General features: G+C 35.0%; 1 protein-coding gene and 1 pseudogene across 1 annotated transcript in view; one reads left to right on the top strand and one right to left on the bottom strand.

The window, feature by feature from the left end:
• The window catches only part of Abcd3 (ATP-binding cassette, sub-family D (ALD), member 3), a 60,362-nt gene that overhangs the window by 20,492 nt on the left and 15,855 nt on the right, over positions 1-24,015 (bottom strand). Inside the window, 7 exon segments of the mRNA XM_013018331.1 lie at positions 922-978; positions 3,093-3,216; positions 3,486-3,583; positions 4,876-4,945; positions 10,831-10,919; positions 14,050-14,148; positions 21,653-21,689. Coding sequence (XP_012873785.1) covers positions 922-978; positions 3,093-3,216; positions 3,486-3,583; positions 4,876-4,945; positions 10,831-10,919; positions 14,050-14,148; positions 21,653-21,689 — 574 coding nt within the window.
• Positions 14,351-21,187, top strand: LOC105987040 (annotated as a pseudogene).

Below are 24,015 nucleotides of genomic sequence, written 5' to 3'. Positions count from 1 at the left end.
AATATACTATCACAATGATTGAATCTGAATCATGAGGTAGCAAAAAGTTTTTTTTTAATTGGCAAAAATTAAAATGAAAAACTATTTTACCATTTTTGGAAGGCAAAAACAAAAGTATAAATTGCTAATCACCTACAAAATACATATGCATATACCTACGTACACAAAGTCACACAGTATGATTATTACACATGCATAATAATACATATTAAAGAGTACACGTTAAACTCTAATGAAAATATTCAGAGAAAATTTAAAGGTACTTTTTGCCACCACAAATATCAAAGACAGGATAATGTAGCCAACAGCCAAAGTATTGGCAACTATTTATATTATTATAAAATATGCTTGAAATTATTATCCTTATTTTGAATGTACTGCATATATATATATATATATATTTTTTTTTTTGGGTCCGGTTGTGGGGCCTGAACTCTGGGCTTGAGCACTGTCCCTCAGCTCTTCAGCTCAAGGCTAGTGCCCTACCACTTGAGCCATAGCACCAATTCCGGCTTTTTTCTTTTTGCTTATGTGGTGCTGAGGAATCGAACCCAGGGCCTCATGCATGCAAGGCAAGCGCTCTACCACTGAGCCAACTTCCCAGCCCATATTTTAACATTTATATTTTACATTAAAATGATTGTCTCCAAATCTGCTTTCCAACATTACTTTGTAGTAAATAAAGCATGCATGTACATTCAATTCTTAAGTATTTCTGGTTATAAACTGCCAAAAGTTTTTGAGTCTCTGACTTAAGAGACACTAAAAAGCCCAATTAAAATATCTTTAAAATCCCTACTACAGTATTGTTTTACAACCAGGCCATGTTAAGTTTCATTTATTTAAAAACATGTTGATAGAAAAAAAAATCTTAAAAGTATCAAGCTAGCAATTTAAAAGGTAAAATAAGAGGAAACTCACCTGAGCTCCAATTGCACTTGTTAACTTGAAAATATACAACACTATGTCTAAAAATGGCTGTAAAATAAATATCAAAATATATAACATTAGACCCCAGAACTCAATTGTCCGGACTGGTAACTAATGCATATTAAATACAAAATGTTACTTAACATTACCAACATGTAGAGTTCTCAATGCACATAATAGGACATAGATCAATAAATACACTTTAAATTAGTTATTAAGGAATTTTAAATGGATATTTTCTAAAGAATGTCTATTGATAAGTAAAACACTTCATATTTTCTATCAACTAAAATAGTTCTCCCATGATAATTAACCGTAATTCAGTAATTTATCAATGTAGCCTAAAAGTCACTGAACAAGATTACCTGAATTGTAATCCCAAATCTGCTACCTATTTACTTAGGTTCTATAAATCTTCACCTGTAAAATGAGAGGGTCTCCCTGCTCTAATATTGTTTGAGTTTGTTACTGTATTTAATCACAACAATTATTCAATGAAATAATCAAGTGGTACCATGAAATCTAATTTTGTGATATAAAACTCACACTTCCAGAAACAGAGTCTTAAGGTTCTGTTCCACATACAGAGACAACTTAAGAACTGTATCTAAGAACTAGGTTACCTAGACTTACATTTTTTAAAATGCTATTGTAATACTTTTAGTAATAAATGCTTTTGTAATGTTTTTCAAGGAACCCAAATTGTGTGTTTTCACTTTAAATCTAATATCTACATTACTACTAATATAGCTGGCTTGGGTTATGAATTAGCTAGTACTAGATGTACTTTTTCATTTTTGACTTATCAAGGACAATTTAGCCAGACACCAAACATGATTCAACATGTTTCATGAATAGCAACATTTTAATTAATTTGAAAACTTTCATCTCTATCCCAGGTACACAAGACCTGAGACCGCATTTGCTCAAGTGCCAAGACATAAAAGATATACAATAATTTAACTATGAAATTGGCTACAAAATCCCAACAAGTTTCTACCTATATACGACTCCTCATCCATGTACAGAGAAAGCAAACTTGTAATGTGGCAATAGGATCAGAAAAGAAAGCTAATTATTAGACTACTTTTAGTTGTTAGAATTCCTACAGTTTAGGATCAGTCAACAAAGGCCTCTGGAGAGCTAAATAAATAACAAAGTTTGGCATGGGTGAAAGATTCTTTACTAGTGGACCTGTACCACAATTAACCTCTAAGAATTGACTCTGTGACCTCCATCTACATGGTTAAGGAAAGAGCATTCCTAGTCCTACACCAGGATCTAGTCCCTTTTATACAGTATTTTTGTCAAAAGACTGAATATATACGTCAATTATGACCTGAAGCACAGATATTATAATCAAGCCAATTTGAGACAAGCTCCTATCCGAGCCCAAAGGCAGTCATGTTGCTTAGAGTGTAAGGTGGAGCATCTAAGATGAAGAGGGAGGGGGATCCTGGGCAGACAATCTTATAGATGCTACTCCACGTGCTAGTCAATGCAGCAGATAATGAAGACTATACAAAAGTGTAAAAGTGACAAGATGAGAAGACAGCTAACAACTGATGGAACTAACAGGAAGAAAGAAAACTTGTTTAAGGCCTATCCAAGATAAATGTTTTAGCAATATTCTGAGAAAGGGAAAAATAGTAATTAGAAAACTAAAATAAACTTATATCTTGGAAAAATCTTTTGACTCAAAGTGATATATTAGAATTAAGAGACATTGAATAAGAAAACAGGAAGTCCTTTGTGTAGTTATTAGAGATGTGGAATTGAAAACAAATTGACAAATCAAATTCTAACAACTGCTAGAAGTACATAGGTGAAGAAATGAATTCAAATTTTTTTTACTAAACTAACTCGGAAAACTCTCTCAAAATTGTCAAAAGGCACTAAATTATCAATCTGGGACCAAACCACCTCAAAAAATAATTTAAATAATTGTAACCATTCTAATTTTCTTATAAAAAATTAAATATTGATATGTTATTCTGTCCATCCAATAAATTCTATGAAAATTCAATAACTTTAGCAAAAAGAATGATTTTTTTGTAGAGTTGAGGATTGAACTCGGGGCCTTGTACTTGCCAGGCAAGTGCTCCTCCACTGAGCTAAATTTTCAACCCAACACCTTTTTTTTTAAAAATAGAAAAACTTACCTTACTAAGATTTGAATAAAGATCAACTACACTATTACAAAATTTTTCTACATCTTGTGTGAGCAGCTGGTCTGGATTTGCTATTCTGTTGTCCAAATTTCCCATTTTATAGTATGTGAAAGATCTAAAAGAACAAAAAGTGATTTTAAGACATGATTTTTAAAACAAATTAAAAAATTCACATTTTGCTATCTAACACACACACACACACAGGTTTGAAACTTGTCAACTCAAGGAGAGCCAGGATTTCATTCAAATGTATTAATAATACACTGCTGAGTGTAAGATCTTTTCTTGAAAAGTAATTCATAAATAAAGAAAAACATCTCTACCTCATTATCACAATACTATTCAATATAGGTATTTTTAATTTGAAAATAGGTTATCACTTACTTGAGATATTCCTCATAGAGGTATTTAGTGAGCCTTACTCGGAAGCATAGTTTGAGTTCATTTAACCCATACTTCAAGAAGTTATTAACCAGAGAGATCTGAAAACAAACAAATATTGTTTTTGCTCTATTTTCTCTAAGTTGTAACTTCTCTATCATTTGCTGCATCCCTAAATCCTGTAATTTTTATAACTGATAGTCTAGTGATATAATTCAGTTCTGTTTTACTCAGAATTTATAACAATGCAAGACCCACAAAGTAAGCCAAATGAAACGGACTTTAATTACCCTAAGTTAAACTTTACTTGGAACTTAATAAAAAATATTTTTATTATGTAATCTCTCTTGTCATGTTTTTCTGGCAAACAATCAAATCTGTAATCTTTCTATCAAATGTAAAAGATCTGAGGCTAGAAGTTCAGGCATTTATGTTCATTTTATTTTTACCTACAAATTAGCTGTCTATAACCTAGACAATAGAATTTCTATACTTTGTGTCTTTGTTTTAAAAAATAATGTAAATTTTACACTTTTTTTAGATTATTTCTTAAACACTTTACTCATCTTTGCTATCATTAAAAATGTAAGTTCCAAATTCACATTTACTTTTCTAATTCAAATTTACTATAAGTTTTCTCAATGTTTATATAAATGATGGGCTTCTGTGGAAACCAATCTTTCATATCTGTTGTTTATCTCAACCTTTGATTTTAAAAGTCTAAAAACTACGTATGCCCATCTTTAAGCTTTATAAGCTGGAGTGTCTTGCATATTTTCAACTGAATTGGCTTTTTACAGCCAAGCTTCTGTTTTTGACCCTTAAATTAAGACTATTAAAAGCGTTACAGTACAATAAGAATAAAAGCCAAGCTAAGGAAGTGGCTTACATTTTAGACTAAACAATTTCCTTTTAATAAATTCAGATCACAAATTTCAATTTAACTTAATAGTGGCTCGAGTTATGGTCTAAAATAATGACTTTCCACTAAGATGATGTAAATCTGTCTCTCTGTCTCAATCCCATCTTGACAGTATCTGAAAATAATTTTGGTTTACAACTGGGAGACATGCCATGCAACAGGATGTTTGCTAAGCAGTGGAGAATATTTGTGCTGAAGATTAAAGAAGAAAGAATGAAAAGAGAAAGTATATGTGTGTATATTTATATAATATATAATATACACATATGTATACTGTAAGTGACACTGAATGAAATCTCTCTTTTTTCTATCTAGTATAAAGGTTTACATTGAAAAAAATAGGATACACAATCAAAACTGGAACAAAATACAAATCTTTAAAAGAGTACATTTTCTAAAATTCTTCAAAGATTTTTAATAAGGTGAAATTTTCCCCTATTTAAATAAGCATTTTTAAAGAAGTAAACTTACAAGAGGCATGGCAGCGATGAAGTTGAATAAGTATTTCTTGAAATCTTTACTGCTACGACCAATGATACCACTGCAAACCATGACATGCAATGCATTAGTTGCAAAAAAAAGCAAAATATAACATTAAATAAACTTCTATAAAGCTCTAAAATTGCTTGGAATTCCTACTCAATCAAAATAGGAAAAAAAGATATGAAAAAACATTTTCTTACATAAACAAGTTTGCAACTTTCGAAATGTCACCATCTTAAATAAAGCTTGATTGAACCTCACTATAATGAGAACATTTAATAAGAAGGTCCTGGGTTAGGTCATGGAGTCAGGTGGGGTTGGGGGAGACACAGCTGCCACAAATGGAGTCTAGCTGGTCAAATAATTAACAACTGCATATAGCTCCAGGGATGGGAAACTGTGATGCCACGAAGCATTTGCTCTGTGTGTGTGTGTGTGTGTGTGTGTGTGTGTGTGTGTGTGTGTGTCTGTGTGTGTGTGTGTCTGTGTGTGTGTGTGTGTGTGTCTGTGTCTGTGTGTCTGTGTCTGTGTGTGTGTGTGTGTCTGTGTCTGTGTGTGTGTCTGTGTGTGTGTCTGTGTGTGTGTCTGTGTGTGTGTGTGTGATTGATTGATTGATTATCTCCTGGAGCTTGAACTCAGGGCCTGGATGCTATCCCTGAGATTTTTTTTTTCTCAAGGCTAGCCCTCTAACACTTGAGCCACAGTGCCATTTCTAGCTTTTTCTGAGTAGTTTATCCAAGAAAAGAGTCTCAATCTTTCCTGGTGGGCTGGCCTTGAATCACGATCCTCAGATCTATGTTTTCAAGTATTTTGACATCCTTGATTCTCACTGACATGAACAAATGATGGCACAAAAAAAGACTAAACTTATAAAGGCTTTGTAGGCCATTAATTTCTACTTGCAACTACTCAGTTCTGCCATGAGAGAGTAGAAGTAGCTCCTGTGGGATTTTAAGATTTTACTTATATAAAAGGTTAGCAGTGGGATGTCACCTGTGAGTTCCAACTGGCCCACCCTGGAACTACAAACAGGTGAAGTCTCAGGATGGCTCTGTAGACAGGCAGGTCCCTTATAATGTCAAACAAAATCAGCTACTGTTTCATCTACTTTTGTTCTGTTTTATATATTCATCTTTTAAAAATATATGGATGGGCTGGGAAGGTGGCTCAGTGGTAGAGAGCTTGCCTTGCATTCATGAGGCCCTGGGTTCGATTCCTCAGCACCACATAAACAGAAAAGGCCCGAAGTGGTGCTGTGGCTCTAGTGGTAGGGCGCTAGCCTTGAGCTGAAGAGCTGAGGGACAGCTCCCAGCCCAGAGTTCAGGCCCCACGACAACAAAAAAGGTAGGTAGGTAGGTAGGTAGATAGATAGATAGATAGATAGATAGATAGATAGATAGATAGATAGATAGATAGATAGATAGATAGATAGATAGATAGATAGATGTAAATATTAAGAATTTAAAGTAAGTTTGCTATTTCATTGTAAAGTTTTAATTCTTATTAATATTCCCAAATATAATAAAATAATATTTTGAATATTGTGCTAAATGATTTACACCTAACTCCTCACAAAAATATTGCTGGTATACAATAAGAAAATAATCTTCTTTGAATTGGAGGAAATCTGGGTTAAACAAAGCCAATACATATCTTGTTTTTTGGGGTTTTTTTGTTTTTTTTTTTTTTGCTGGTCCTGGAGCCTGAACTCAGGACCTGGGCACTCAAATCTAGTGTTCTACCACTTAAGCCACAGTGCCACTTTCTCCTTTTTTCTGAGTAGTTTACTGGAGATAAGCGTCCCACAGATTTTTCTGCCCTGGGAGTAGCTTTGAATCACCATCCTCAGATCTCAGCCTCAGCCAGGATTACAGACAGGCATAAGCCACCAGCACCCAGCTCTAACAAGTATCTTTACCAAAGAACTTCTCAACGATTTTAATACATAATGAGATCATTCTAGCACTCTGAGAATGGTTTACAGCATGTAACATTTCCTTGGTAATACTTCAGGGGAAAACTAGAAAAATTAAGTCTGATTCTGATATAACTTTTAAAAAGCAAAAATGCTTTTCTAAAAACATTTGAAATAGGAAAATGTTAAAACAGAATTATATAAAAATGGTGCTTAATGTGAATATTAGAAAAAAAACAAGCAATTAGAAGAGTACCAAACGTTTACAAGTTTAAGCTAACATTGTTTGAAACAAACAAACCATGTAAAACCAAAGTGCTTTCATGCTGCCCGAGCTGTGACACACTTAAGATTATAAGATACTGGTGAAGCACATGCCAGCACTCAACAATGGATTACCAGTGGGGTAGCAGCAATAAATTTAAAAAATGGTTTTCTGAATAAAGCCTTATTCCTGCTTATTATTCCACTGCAAAAGAAAAATAATAATTAATAAAGAATATCTTTACTGTAGACCTACTCACTACTACCTCTAAAATTTTTAAGGACTCTAGAGAAGTTTGGTGATTTTAACATGCTGCTTGTATGGGCAAAAATAAAACGGATCTTGAAGCCCATTAAGAACCATGACTCGGGGCTGGGAAGGTGGCTCAGTGGTAGAGCGCTTGCCTTGCATGCCTGAGGCCCTGGGTTTGATTCCTCAGCACCACATAAGCAAAAAGAAAAAAAAAGCCAGAAGTGGCACTGTGGTTCAAGTGGTAGAGTGCTAGCCTTGAGATGAAAAGCTGAGGGACAGCGCCTAGGCCCAGAGTTCAGGCCCCACAACCGGACCCCCCCCCTCCAAAAAAAAAAGAAAAAAGAAAAAAAGTAGTGACAGCCTTGAGCAAAAAGCATGAGGCCCTGAGTTCAAGCCCCAGGACCAGCACACAAAAAAATAAAAATAAAATAAAAACTAAAAAAAAACAAAGAGAAAATATTAAAAAAAAAAAAAAGAACAACTCCTCCTGGAGACTTTCTAAGCAGCAAAAAAAAAAAAATGAATTTAAACCTACTTAGAAAGAAGCCAAAAGGAAACAGATAAATCTATTTACAATGTAGCTTTAACAGTAAGATACAGAAACATGATAATTTTCTGATAAAATTCTACTACATTAAGAATGTGTCATATTTTAAACCTTTAACTTGGAAAATATTAAATGTTAATATTTAAGCAAATATAAAGATTTCATATACAGCAGATGCTCAAAAATATTTACTTAGGATAAAGCTAACAAAGTAAATGATGACTTTATAACTGACAAGTATTAGTTGAGGGTATGAGAAGTTCTTTGTACTATTTTGCAACTTTTCTGTAAGGTTTAAGATACCAAACTAATGTTTCATAAAATGTTTTTGAGAATTTGTAGAAAAAATTATAAACAAATTTTTATTTCACAATTTAAAAACTGAGTATCCAATAGGTTGATACCTACAGGAAATACAAATTGGCCTGTACTATACAGTAGCTTCCTCTTGTCCACTATCACCTGCTCTTGGTGATGCATTTTTCTCAGGTTTTTAAATATTTGAGAAAATCAAAAGCTAGCATCTGTAGAATTAAGGTTGAATATCCCTAATTTAGAAACAAGTAATATTCTTTTTGATTACAAAATTATAAAATAAGAAAATAGAAAAACTTTAAATAATAAATTTCCAATCCATTCCATTACTACAAAATGTAATTTATAATGTGGGTGATTCTAAACAGGTTCCTAAGATGATGATGTACCTAGCAGCTGCCACAAGGAAATTAACAAACAATACATAGTTGGGGGAAGACAACTGTATTTTTACCAACAGAAATTAGAGATGAAATTATCAAAGGAAAAGCTTAAGTTTACATGTTACGTTAAAAAATATATTCTCTCCATCATGTATACATATGGCTCAAATTACTTGTGCATGAAGTTTACAGAAACCAAACCTAGTAATAAAATTTATTCCCCTAAAGCTGGTATCATAGGAGCAATGAACAAGCATTCCAATTATGTTTACATTTAAGTTCTTAGAATTTGTTGTAGGATTCCTCACTAGGTGTGCCCATGCACGCATATGTGTGCACACACACACACACAAGCCCCTACAAACACCCTTCAAGGGAGAGCAGACAATCAACAAGCCTGAAACTCCTGATTTTTAAAGCATTCATTTAAAATATGGATTTACAGCAAAGAATCATGGACTGTTTGGGAAAATTCTCTAACATGAATGAAAAGGACCATGGAGAGATAGAAAACACACTCCAAACTTTAAAACATACACACACAAATCAAACCAAAATTAGTAGCTTCAGATATTAAATATTTCATATTTGAAAGTATAATTCCTATAAGAACAAATGTCCAAGCCGGGCGCCGGTGGCTCACGCCTGTAATCCTAGCTACTCAGGAGGCTGAGATCTGAGGATTGCAGTTCAAAGCCAGCCCAGGCAGAAAAGTCCGTGAGACTCTTATCTCCAATAAACCACTAGAAAACCAGAAGTGGCGCTGTGGCTCAAGCGGTAGAGCACTCGCCTTGAGCTGAAGAGCGCAGGGACAGCACCCAAGCCCAGAGTTCAAGCTGCACGACCGACTAAAAAAAAATGTCCATATAAAAGACAGTTGATGGAAATTTTTAAAAATTATAACCATAGTTCAATGCATGATAAAGATATTTCCTAGAAAATAGAATATAATTGCCAGCTGAAAACAGTAGAGAAATTTAAAAGTAATAAAACAATTAGGTCAGGAGGGTTCAACAATTAACCAAGTATTCCAGAAAAAATATGGGAAGAATTGTTTTAAGAAGACAACAAAAATTTTTCCAGAATGAAGAACAAATTTTTAGGTTGAAAGGAACCTATCCAGTGTCCTGTACAATTAATGATGAAAAAAAAAATCTTAACAATGGTCAGTAAAATTGTCAAACACTAATAAGACATCAACAATTAAAATATTTTCTAATGTTTAAAGCATTGTTTTTGAGGGGAAGTCAGAATCTCTACTAAAGAAGGGGCAACAAGAATATAACTAGATCCAATACTTAACATAAGATATGCAGTGATGTAGTATTTAATTTTTTTAGCATATTAAAATTACTCAGGGTGTTTCCAAAAGTAATGGCTAACCAAACCAGAATTGCTAGGATGGTACACTCACTAGCAGTTCTTACAATTCCACCAATTATCCTAGTCTGCCCACAACCAGAGTTGAGAGCTAGGATGGCAAAAGTGCTTCAAAATTCCAGTGAAAAAATGACTTCCAACTTGGAATGAACAAATGCATCTAAATTATTAATTAATAATGGAAGTACAAGATAGCTTCAGATCTGCAAAGTCTCAAAACTTTTACTTTCCTTGTTCCTTTTCACAGAAAGCTTGTTTGCCAAAATGAGAAAGTAAAATTAGGGCAAAATAATAGTAAAAGATCCAGGAAACAGATTATTTAATGCAGAAAACACATGAAAGAAATTTATTTCCAAAATAATGATAAAAACAGTTCAAACATAACTGCTATTCAGTGGGTCTGATCAGAGCCGGAGCACAAGGAGAGGGTAAAAGCACACACAAAACTGACTGATTAAATAATCAGTATGTTTGACCATGTTACAATGTTATCAAGATTTTATAATACTTCCAAAAACCTTGAGCTGAACTACAGAGAATAGCAGGCAAAAGTTAATTTCAAAACCAAAAAAAAAAACAAACATTTTTTTTGTTTGCCAGGGCAAACAAAATTCTGTAAAGCCCAGCATGTGGCTTAGCTATAAATAGTTAAGGTAACAGTTAATAACAGTTAATAATAACAATAAGTTGCAGTATAACATTGAGAAGATGGATACAGGCATGGTAATACAAAAGAGAGTTTTCTCCTCCCAAATTAGGAAACAAATATACACTCTAACACTGAAACATGGACGAAAAGTTACACAACGTATTGTTAACAAAATGCAATCTTAAAAAAAACTGGGAAACAATGTTTAAATACGTGACAAATTAGGAGGACAAGTACCTTTCAATGAGTGTCCCATTTTGAATCATCCAAACATCACAGTATGTTCTAGATACCAGCATAACAGCAATAAGTATCAAATATCCTGTCTAAAATAAACCAAATATAGTAAACTTCATGCATTTTAAAGTTAGAACAAATAATACGTTGGCAAAATTTTTTGTTTCAGATTTCAAAGCTTTATGTAAGTTAGTGTAGTTGGTCTACATTTTAACTGTAGTCAATTTTTAAATATAGTTTAAAAGGGACTTAAAATAACAATATAAATGGAAGAGTCTTTACAAACCATTTAATATTCTTATCCAAAATTCCAAGGTGAATTTTTAAAATTTATTTTTGTTGAATTATAAAGGTGATATACAGAAGGGTTACAGTTAAATAAGTCAGGTTATGAGTACATTTCTTTTTTTTTTTTATCTTTTTACTTTTTTTTTTTTGTCGGTCTTGGGGCTTGAACTCTGGGCCTGAGTGCTGTCCCTCAGCTCTTCAGCTCAGGGCTAGTGCTCTACCACTTTAGCTACAGTGCCACTTCTGGTTTTCTGGTGGTTTATTGGAGATAAGAGTTTCACAGACTTTCCTGCCAGGGTTGGCTTTGAACCGCAATCCTCAGATCTCAGCCTTCTGAGTAGCTAGGATTACAGGCGTGAGCCACCGGCGCCCGGCTATGAGTACATTTCTTTTTGGATAGTCACCCTTTCCCTCGCTCTCTCCCAAGATGAATCTTAAGTCAAACAATTTACCTTCAAAGAGTCAAGGACAGAAATTTAACTTATGAACAATTCATAAGTTATAATGTCAATATGAACATTTAGTTCAACTTGTTAGAAAAGTCTCTAATAGTGTCCCTGTCTTCACAAGGTTTTCAATTAACCTATTAATTAAGGTAAGATTCATGTGTAAGTTATAATATTCAATATACATATGTGAAAACAGAATTAGGTAAATTGAGGGGATGGGTGGAAGAGATAAGAGAGAATGATGAAAGGGGTGACACTGATCAAAATAAACTGAACAGCTACTTAAGAATGTTTTCTAAAAAGAATGAAATGTGAACAGAAAAACAACAGACAAATTTATTCATATTTGTATAATTCATATCAATGATGGATGGCAAGGTCTGAATAGCAAAAGCCACTTATGGCTTTACGAGTATGTTAAATATGTTAAACAGACCAAGTAAAAACAATAAAGATTAAGAGCAAAGAAAGGCTGAGGATTTAGCAGGAGGAAAAAATATATTAAACCATATGAAGTATGGCTGGTATTGTATATCCAGCAGAGTTTATACAACCTAGAAACAAAACATAGAGATGAAAATCAGAGCAAAGAGCTTTGGAACATGGGAGGCAGAACTTGTTAGACAAATACTATGTTCCAAATTACTGAAATAAGGGACAACTGAATCTTTCAGTTAATTTTTATAAAACAAATACTGTTTAGAAAAGGAAAAGCCCTTAAAAATACAGCCTTTAAATGAAATACAAGGCAGATTCATAGCAGGTTAAGTATTACATGGAATCATAAGAAAACATCAAAGAGTCTGTGTGAATGAGCTGTGATACCTGCTACCCCAAGGTTTGCTATTTTCCTAACGAATCTTACCATTCCTAAGTTAGGTATTCAACCAACAGCAGAAGAATCTATTGACTTTAATGAATACTAACCACAGACACATGATGCCACCTTTTAATTCAGATCTTAAATATCTCAATTCAAAATTAATCACTGGAGCATAAAAGCTTATTTACTTTTCTCTCATTCTAAAATATCATAATTAAAACAATGTTCTTAGAACCACCACTATTTCCTTATTAATGTGTTTATGCAATAGAAACTAGAGTTCCATGATGTAGGCAGTCCATCCCTCAGCTTTTAATATGTGAGAAATTCCAAACAGTCACATGCAGCATTTTCATTTCTCTAACTCTACCTTCATCTTTGGTGCTTTCTAAGGGAGTTTAATTTGCATTCTTGAACTGGAGTTTGAGTGAGGTTAGATTTTTTTCCCCCTAAAATTACTCTGGCTAGAGCCAGATGAAAATAGAAAGCTGCAAAATAATCCTCTCACGAACTCCTGAGGACCTGTCCATGCCTCATTCATTTTACATGTAGCAAACCCTCCATCACTTTAAAAAAAATGAGCATTGAGTTGGTAACTGGATTAGAGGGGTGATATGTCACTCTTCACAGAAAAGTTTGTATTTTAAATAAGGGGTCTTCAGAGCTGGATGGGCTGTAGAATTAATAATTAATAATGAGTTATGCCTAAATAGTAGTGACGCTTTCACAAAAAAAGGTAAAGCAGTGTTGAAGGTTATCTATTAAGCATACTGTTTGGGGGCAGAGGGGCAGGATGTCAGAGACAAGAGGATGTCACTGCAAATGAATGGAGGCCCAGAGCACAGGACAAGGGCTGGGCCGAGAAGAGGAAGAAGGGCAAGGCCTACATTGGAAGAACCAAATTCTCCTAGGAGCTGCAGTGCTTGCTACGCATTGTATCTTTGTCTCACTACTGCTATAAACAAATGCTTCTTAAAATTTTAACAATGGGAAGGGAAGCACTGCTTTCAGAAATAAATTGGGACAGAAAAAATAAAGCTTTTAAAATGAGGTCTTAAGATTATACCTAATTAAAGATCACTGTAACATCCAGGAGATAAAAATAGAGGAAAAAATCAGATGGCAGTAACTGAAAGGATGAGATATGAGAAGAAAGAATAGGAGATGGTGATACATCTGGTTATAGAATGAGAGAATGCTGGGGTGAGGAAAGGCTGGGAATACGGCACTACTTACTTACCATTAAAATTTTTGTGAAATAATGACAAAATCATCAGCTCATTTCCTAAAAATTCAGAATTCAGAAACTATTTGCAGTATCTAATATATATATATATATATAAAATCAACTAAAAAGAAACAACTCTCAAACATATTCCATATTACTGATTTCCAAAAGCTTTGTCTTTTAAAACTGCATCTTGTTTTTGACAGTATTAATTATAATAAAACAACAGCACTTAAGGTAGCTACAGTACAATATACTAGCATATCACAGAAAGTACAAGGAAAAAGTATCTCAAAAGGTACTTTAAAAAATTGCCATTGATTAAGAGTACTCACATGACAAATGACAATTCTGAGATAAATTTATTATTGTTCTGATCTCATGTATCTTGAATTGCTATCCATTTAATGTTGTAATCTTGTAAGACTTACCTCTTTACAAAATGTTCTAGGGACCATGATTTTCAGAATCTGTGAGAGCCTTGATAAAAACACCCTGTCCACCACAGCTCGCTCTTTTCTTCCTTCTTTCTATATTTGGAAGAGGAAGAAAAAAAAGACCTTTTAAGATAGCTGTAACAAATGCATAACAATTAGATTGAATAACCACATTTAGTGCAAGTCAATTACACAGGCAACCATTAAAACAGATGTTGCACTTAGAAAGCATATATACACTGCTCTTCATATTCAAACACTGAATAAAGAGGTGAGATGTGAACATCCAGTAGTAATGGACCAGTAAGTGTAAAATAGCAAAGTGAAGGTATGTTTGAAGGAGGAATAAAACAGCCAGTCTGAATGCAGTGAGGAAAAAGGTACAGTAGTAAAGGAAGTCAAAGAAACAATGAAGTACTAATTTAAAAAAATAGTATCCTTATCCACTTCTTGATTAATAGAAGACTTGTTCTTTTTTCATCCTTAACAGGATGGTCTCTGACTAATTACAAAAAAAAGTGTACATTCCCAGTTTTATCATTTAACATTGCTAATCGACAGTCAGGTACTGGTGGCTCACACTACCACTAGTATCTGTAATCCTAGATACTTGATAGGCTGATACCTGAGGATGGATTCAAAACCAGCCTGGACAGCAAAGCCCATGAGACTCTTATTGCCAATTAAATAGCAAAGAAGCTAGACTGGAGATGTGATGATTCAAGTGACAGTATGCTTGCTGGGAGAAAAACAAGCCCAGGGAAAGCATGGGATGCTGTAAGTTCACACCCTGGTGCACCTTGAAAAAAGAAAGTTAACATTTCCAATATGCAATATGCCAATGCACTATCTCTTCCTAATAAATTCGAGGAGAAACATGGATAAAAGTAAGTAAGTAAGTCATACGAAAAAAGAATGACTGGACAGGATGACCATAAAGATCCTGACATTGAATCTGAGAGAAAGTGACGCCACATGCCTATTTAGAAGAAAGAAGGGGCACAGGGAACACTGAGTACAAAAACCCAGTGCTGGTGATAGAACTACGGCACCCACTGAGCATCAAGATGCTACAGCCAAGAAACAAGAATGACAGAAAGATAGAGCCTCAAGGCCACAGTAAAGTTTGTGTCAGTGAACAGTGACTTAAGATAACCTTATCGACCTTAGAAATCACTTTGTTTTCAATGGCCCATGAAAACATAAGTACAAAATAATTTGCAAACATAAAGAAGTAACATAAAAGCCTGACATTAAACTCACCTGGCTTACAGATTTATTCTATGCAGTTTTGACCAAGCACAGTCAAAATGATAGCCAATTTTTCAAAAATCAGATGGAATTTCAACAACAAAAAAAGTAAATATCCAAATGCACATTATCCAGCTCAGCTGATGGAGAAAAACTCTCCAACAGTCCCATATTATCAGCTGTTTAAATTACTATCTGCTGAGTATTTCCCTATCATTAATTCTGTGAAAATATGTCTCCTAAAAAGTAAGGCAAACATGAAAGTGCTTAAGTGATGGAGTGAAAATTTAAGATTTTTTGAAAGACAGCATGCCATTAGCTGAAGGTGTCAGCATTATGGGAAAAAATGAAGCACCCACAGTAGTGTTGAACTCAAAGCATCCTGCACATGCAGTTTTTCCTCATTGCTCATAACAATGGTCAGCAATATTTACTTTACTACTCTTGAACTGGGAAAACAGGCAAGAGAAACTCCCTGGAAAAGGCAAGAGAGGCCGAACTTGATCTCATGCTTCATTCTTTCCAGGCATTTATGGGCATAGCTCACTTACTTGGTTAACTACTGCGCAGCTCAAACTCAGGACCTGGGAGCTGTCCCTGAGTTTTTGTGCTCAAGGTTGGCATTCTGCTACTTGAATCACAGCTCCATTTCTGGCTTTTTGGTGGTTAACTGGAGGTAACAGTCTCATAGACTTTTTCTATTTGACTGACTTCAAACCACCATTCTCAGATCTCAGCCTCCTGAATTACAGGCATAAGCCAGTAGTGCCTTACTCTATTGTGCTCTTAACAAATGCCCATAATAGACCAAATAATACTAGACCAACATTAGTGTAAATGTGCTTTAATTAAGTTACTATCTAACTTGATGAACTAATAGTTTTATCACTGAATCAGAATAAACTACTTTCTCTGTGTCAGACACTGTGCTAAGTGCTTTATCTAAGACTCCTAATAGGTACTGAGTATAGTTCAAAACTGTACAGAGGGAGGAAAAAAGCTGTACACTGAGAAGCCTGAAGCCATTGCGTTAATAGCGGCATAATCCAAGGTACTATTCCAATATTTAAACATCCCAATATTTAGAACTTTTTTTTCCCAATGCTAAGGATTGAACACAGGACCTTGTGCATGCTAAGCAAGCACTCTACCATTGAACTGCACCACAGCCCACTTCTAATATTTAAGAAATAATCATTTAAACACTTTGGTCACGTAAGTTTAACATGGAAATGATGGAAAAGGGAAAAAAAACAAGCTCTACTAAAAATCATTTAAGAAATTAAAAATAATAAATAATAAACCAGAAAAATAAATGTAATTTTCGGGAGTAACAATGACAAAGATCAATGCCCTATCATATGATAACTTAGAAAACTGGGATGCGCTGGGATTAAAAAGGCAATGTTTGAACTAAATAAAAGGCCATATGGTGCTAACAATAGTATAAATATTCACTTATATTGCTGGAGAATGTGTAAATTGGTACTATTATATGTCATTCATTACAATGGAAAATGTACAGTGACTGTAAGATATAAAATAATCCAACAGATTTACTGTTTGGAATCTATTCTCCATATATTCTTGTATATCCTGTATATATGCTCAGTTATGTAAATGGGAAAACATGTACACTGTTTATAATACCATATAATTTAAAACAACCTAAATGTACATCTTATTACATGAATTATAGTAAATGTATTCATTGCAATTATGGTAAATGTATTCACTGCAAGTTATAAACAATTATAAAATAGGAAATAGCTCATATTCATACAACAGAAAAATGCACTATAAATTAATTATATCTCATGCCAAGCATCTCAACATTGTGGAGACTCAGGTGAGAGTATCACAAGTTCAAGGCCAATCTAGGATACACAGTGAGTTTGAGGCCAGCCTGGGCTACACAGAAAAATCCTACTTTCAATAAATAAAATGATGGCACATGTGGTTCCTGCCTATAATCCTAATTAATTTGGACACTAACACCTGGAGTATCATGGTTCAAAGTCAGCCAGAGCAGAAAAGGCTGGAGAGACTCCATCACCAATTAAGCACTAAATGTCAAAGTAGACATGGCTCAAGTGGTAGAGCATTAGCCATAAGCAAGAGAGCCAAACAGGCCTTGAGACTAAGCCCCAATAACAGCACATACATACACACACAAAAAATTAGATCTCCAGCTAGCAACATGGATGGCTCTAAAAGGCATTACACAGGAAAAATATAGAATGAGATACATAAATCATTTTATAGTAAATGTATGAAACTTCTAAATATGTAAAATAACCCTGCCTATATTGTTTATGGAGATACATATATATACATACATACACACACCTCAAATATGTAATGATACATACAGGAATACTAAATACCAAACCCAGCACAGTGTTTACTTTTATGTTTTAAATTTAACAATATGTATTAAGCCAAAGTAAATGAAGTATTTTAAAGTCAAACTCTCTCTCTATTATTTTCTAACTAACTCCTTTGTTCCTCCTTAAATCTTGTATCTTACAAGATTGTCTCACCCTATCCCATCCCAAAGATTATGATTACAATAAAAAAAAACTAATGAGAAAAGAATTTTTTATGATGCTTTCTCTCTACATTCACTGTAGAAAACTTTTACAATCCTAATGAGCAAAAATTTAAATATCTATCCCTACCATCTGGAGACATCAGCTGTTATTCTTTGGCATGTATTCTACCACCTTTCTTTTTAGCATATCTGTATATATACACTTCTTAAGAACTTCACAAGCATAGAAGTAGGATATAGCGTTTATGCTTTTTACTAACAATCATATAATCTAACCTAAAATAACCTTGTTCACACTAAACAACCTGAAAATAACTATGTATTGAAACAAAAAAATACAGAAAAATAGGAAACAAAATAAGTGAGATGAATCTAGCCATCCTAGAACTTAAAGACATATAACATGCTGACAAAAGATATTTTATAAATAAGACAGCTCAGATATGAGAGATATGAAATATGAGCAATAAATATGTCAGAAGACTGGACTTACACATATCTTGTCCCATTTTTTTAAACACTAAGAAACTAAAAAGCAAGAATGCTGATATCAATCTTCAGGATATTTAAAAAACTACACAATAATATGGAGGAATGGGAAAGACTTAAAGCTGAAAGCTAGCTTAAGCTTACTAAAAATAAGTCATATTAAACTGCTCTAATTTTTCCCTTTGTTAAAGATACTATTCTAGCATATTAGCTGACATGTAGAGAAGCTTACTAGCTTCATAAGGGTATGAACTCATTTTATTACTGCCACATGTTGTAAGCCAAGAATAATGCCAGGCATGAGAGGTTCAATAAATATTGAGATTAATTTAATAAATGAATTAATAAATTACACAAGAATTTTCATGCTTCTTGTAGAAATGGAGAAATAAAAACCAGGTTTCAAAGGTCAGGTGTACTGGTTAATAGCTATAATTCCCAGCCACCTGGAAGATGGAAATTGAGGGGGGATCATAGCTCAGGCAAAAGCACAAAACCCTAGCTGAAGAATAAAAAAACATAAAGGGATGGTGGTAGAGCATCTACCTAGCGAATATAAAGCCCTAAATTCAAACCTCAGGAAAGAAAAGAAAAGAAAAAGAGAGAGAAAGGAAGAGAGAAAGAGAAAGAAAGAAACTAACAGATTTTGCTAGTTATATGTAGTTACAGCTAAGTCAACCATAACCTAAACACTAAGATTAAGCAATGTTACAGAATAATAGCTTTGATCTTTATTTAGTCAATAACTAGCAACAATTTTGAATAGAGTGCAAATTATTAACCCTGAACTTAACATACTGGATGTAAGAATTACATCTAAAATTATACTGTACAGTGAAATACAATAATGTTTGCAGAGATAAATTAACATTTATTTAGCTCAAACCCTAGTATCACTTTTTTAAAAAGATAGGCATAAAGGGCCACATATTATATTATTCTACTTATATAAAATGTCAGAATAGGTGAACCAATAGAGAATGTAGATTACTGGTTCTCAGGAGTTCAGAGAACAGGGTAATAAGGAGTGACTGCTATTGGGATATGGGATTTTATTGGAGATTTTGGAAATTTGTCTAAAATAAGACAATGGTAATAGCCATTCAACTTTGTGACTACACTAATAACTGATGATTTATATGCTTAAAATAAATATTACAGTTTGTGGATGGTTCAATTAAGCTGTTGTTAAAAAAGAGACAACTCGGGGCTGGGAACGTTGTAGAGTGCTTTCCTTGCATGCATGAGGTCCTGGGTTCGATTCCTCAGCACCACATAAGCAGAAAAACCAGAAGTGATGCAGTGGCTCAAGTGGTAAAGTGCAAGCCTTGAGCTGAAGAGCTAAGGGATAGCACCCAGGCCCATAGTTCAGGCCCCACAACTGACCAAAAAGAGAGAGAGAGAGAAAACTCACTAGACATTATGTTGGAAAGGAACTATAAACTTCAGGGGAAGCAGGTTGGGGGGAAAAACCTGGGAGAAATAAGGGAGAGGGTGACACTGTTTAAAAAGAAATATACTCATTACCTGATTATGTAAATGTAACCTCTCTGTAAATCACCTTTACAATTAAAAAAAGAGATATTCTTTCTAGAACACCTATTAATGACAAATGAATAAAAAATTAACAGCTTAAAAAAAGAATACACAAAAAATATAAATAAAAAAGATAAATCAGCTGATGAATACAAGATGTAGGAAATCTGTCCAAGGAACTGTTCATCAGAAAGGTATCTGAAGGTTATAATTTATATTAATTTAATGTAAGCAACAGTTACCACAAAATAAGTAAAAGGAATTTTAGGCTGAATTTTAATAATATGGGATTCATACAAAGCAATACAATACTGATAGTTAATCAGTCAATCAATCATTAAGCTAGATGAATGCAGGGTACAGTGGCACACACTTGTAATCCCAGGATTAAGAGAGATGAATCGGAAGATTGAGAGCCTGAGGCCAACTTTGGCTCCATAAAAAGATCTTGTCTTAAAATTTAAAAAGATTTTTTTTTTTAAAGAATAAGTAAGAGACACAGCACTGGCCAGCATATTGGAGAGGCTTCAGGTAAAGTAGCAGGGGTTTTTGGACTTGGAGGTGGAGGGAATCTGGTGAACCTGGTTCCCATAGATGGGCTGGGCCTGGCTGCACCTAGCCGGGGAATTCCAGAGGAGCCGTGAATCAAAATGCTTCATGGAACCATCATGCTAGCCTTCAAGTTTCCCCATGAAGTCATTGTTACAGCTGTCTCAGGCCACAGCAGGGGCTTACATTGCTTCACAAACAGTGAAGAAAGTAACAGAGATCAACCGTTATCTTCTGGGTACCCTGGCTGGGGGTGGACTACAGCTTCTGGAAGTGGCTGTTGGCTGGGCAGTGTCAAATCTATCAGCTATCAGTTTTGAAATAAGGAACGCATCTAGGTAGCAGCTACCTCCATGATTCTTGCGAACACAGTATATCAGTACAAAGGCATGGGGCTGTCCAAGGGCACCATGACCTGTGGCTGGGATAAGAGAGGACCTGTACTCCACTATGTGGACAGTGAAGGGAACAGGATCTCTGGAGCCACCTTGTTCATAGGTTCTGGCTCTGTATATGCCTATGTGGTCATGGATGGAAGCTATTCCTATGACTGGAAGTGGCAGCCGCCTATGATCTGGCCTGCCAAGCCATCTAGTAAGCCCCCTACAGAGACACCTACTCAGGAGGCTCAGTCAACCTCCACCACTTTTGTGCAAACAGCTGGAGCAAGTTTCCAGAGACAATGTAGCCGATTTACATGAAAAGTATCTACCCCCTAAAGGATGGATTTCTTGGGGTAACTGTCACTGGTAGTGTTACAACACCCCTTCTAGAGTGGAGGAGTCCAGAGTTATATCATACCTTTTTTATAAAGCCCCTGTGATCACTGTTGTCACCAGTTATAAATGAGCTGGTACAGAGGCCACCGTTTTTTGTACTTTGTTGAATGTTACCATTGTAGCACTCAGTGTGGGGGTGGGGGAGAGGAGAATAAATAAGATGGAGGATAAATCTAATCATGGGGTTGACCTAATAAAATTATGACTACTTCCTTAGATCATTATACTCTCCGGTAAATGAACAGTCAAATAAATGCTCAAGAACACATACCAGGACTCTACTCCAGAAACAATTAGAGTATGTAGTAGACAAAAGTGATACTTTTAAGTTCCTTTCTAATCCTAAAATTCTGTAAGTTATTGCAATTCAAAAACATATGACAAAATAAGTAAAATAGATCCATGAAATCTCAAGAAGTAGATAATTTAAAATGTTTACCTCATTGTTCTGTAATGGTGGTTTTCCACTTTTCTTACTGCAGAGTAAAGGAAAAAGAGAAAGCTTTACTTTATTTGCAAAGTCTTATCATCATTAAAATTATTTTAAGATGTCAAAAGAGTATATCAAATTCTCAAAATGATTATCTTCACTTTTATATACTACTGAAACAAAAATCCACTTACTAGAATAGTCCAGTTTTTTTTTCATTATTGTCTTTTGTATTTAATGTACTGGGGATTGAACCCAGGGCCTCATGCATACTAGACTAGTAAGTATTCTACCACCTGAGCCATGTCTCTGGTGTTCCAACTGCTTCTTTACAAGTTGAATATGCCCAACTTTAAATGCTGAGGGTCATATTTGCTTCAGATTTTAAAGTTTTTTCAATTTTTGAAATATTTGCATATACTTTATCTACTGAATATCCTGAATCTGAAAATCCAGGGTCTCAAAAACTTTCATATTTTAGATTTCTGATTTTCAAATTAGGCATAGTTTATATCTACTAATTATTATTTATAAAAAGTGATCAAGTATTTATATATTTATGTACTTATATTTTTTATATATTATATATTTATAGTGATCAAGTACCACTACATAGCAGTATGTTCAGTAATTTTTATGATACATGTCTGCAAATATTCACATACAAACACTTTCTAAGTCCTCCCATGGGAAGGTGAAAGTATATTTCTATTTTTTTGCAGGGGGAGGGGTAATTATGGGGTTTGAACTCAGGGTCTTGCATTTACTTGGCTTGCTTGTTCAGCTTTCCCTGAAACACTTGTGCAATACCTCCAACCTTGCTTTTTGCTACTTATTTTAGAGATATAATCTCACAGACTTTCCTGTCTGAGTTGCTTCAAGCTGGGAGCCTCTCTATCTATCTCAGCCACCTAAGTAGCCAACAGGTATGAGCCACGGGAGTCAGCTATTCCTCCATTCTTTTTTTTTTCTTTTTTTTTTGGGGGGGGGGTCCGGTCGTGGGGCCTGAACTCTGGGCCTGGGTGCTGTTTCCTCAGCTCTTCAGCTCAAGGCTAGCGCTCTACCACTTGAGCCACAGCGCCACTTCCAGCTTTTTTGTTTTTGCTAGTGTGGTGCTGAGGAATCGAACCCAGGGCCTCATGCATGCAAGGCAAGCACTGTACCACTGAGCCACCTTCCCAGCCCCTCCTCCATTCTTGAATCAGATCTTGACCACATGAACTGTTTTGGTCAATGGGACATTAGCAAACTGATATAAATGAAAGCTAGATGTTTTAGTCAGACTTTTCATTGTTGTGTCAATTATGGGAGGGACACCTTAGGAAGAAAATATGATATGGGTTCCCAGTTTCAGGCCATCAGGGCAGAATCAGTGGGATAAAAAGAGCAGCTCACTTTTTGGTGACCAGGTAAAAGAGAAAGCATGCTTCCTCCTCCTTCCCCTCTTATTCCATCCAGGCACCCAGTGTATTGGCTGGTGCTGCTAACCATGAACACATGCCTAACCAGAGCAGGTCATTCCCACTTAGTTTATTCTCTCTGGAAATGCCCTCACAAACACACCCAAAGGTGTACTTTACTAATATCCTAGACACTTCTCAATATAATCAAGTTAACAATCAAGATTAAAAATGTCTGTGCACTGGGCCTCTCTTTTGCTACCAGAAATCGTCACACAGGGAACCCTAGGTTAGTACTCTAAAGGACAAAAGACCAAATAAAAAGCCTGTGTCAGTACCCTACTACAAATGAGACAATTAGCCTAGAAAAAGTAGTAGCTCAGGGCTGGGAAGGTGGCTCAGTGGTAGAGTGCTTGCCTTGCATGCATAAGGCCCTGGGTTCAATTCCTCAGCACCACATAAGCAGAAAAAGCCAGAAGTGGCCCTGTGGCTCAAGTGGTGGAGTGCTAGTCTTGAGCTGAGGCATTGAGGGACAGCGCCCAGGCCCAGAGTTCAGGCCCATGACTGAAAACAAAAAAAAATAAAATAAAATAAAAATAGAAAAAGTAGTAGTTCAAGTAGTAGCCCCTGCTGCCTCCTTAACAATATAATTAGTCAGGCTTAAGTCCTCTTCAAAACATACTACACCAGGATACCCTGTGCTGATCACATTTTTTTTTGTTTTTATTTGTACTTATTTCCAGTAAACTAGTCCTATGAGATCAGAAGTTAGTATAGATTTGTCAAAATTTGAAGTGATGACACATCTGGGATGCAAAATACTTGCCAGAAATCAAAACCAATGAATGGAAGGCACAGTGAGCAAGTATGAACAGAACTCAAACTACAGGCCCAGCAAAATTCCAGCCAAGCAGACAGAAGCAAGTACTGTCCTTCAGAGGACTCTCATTAAGCTGAAAATGTTCAAGCCAT

The sequence above is a fragment of the Dipodomys ordii genome, unplaced genomic scaffold, assembly GCF_000151885.1.
Source record: "Dipodomys ordii isolate 6190 unplaced genomic scaffold, Dord_2.0 Scaffold39, whole genome shotgun sequence".
Taxonomy (NCBI): Eukaryota; Metazoa; Chordata; class Mammalia; order Rodentia; family Heteromyidae; genus Dipodomys; species Dipodomys ordii.
The sequence above is the reverse complement of the archived record's forward strand: the minus strand, read 5'-3'. Positions and strand labels throughout refer to the sequence as shown.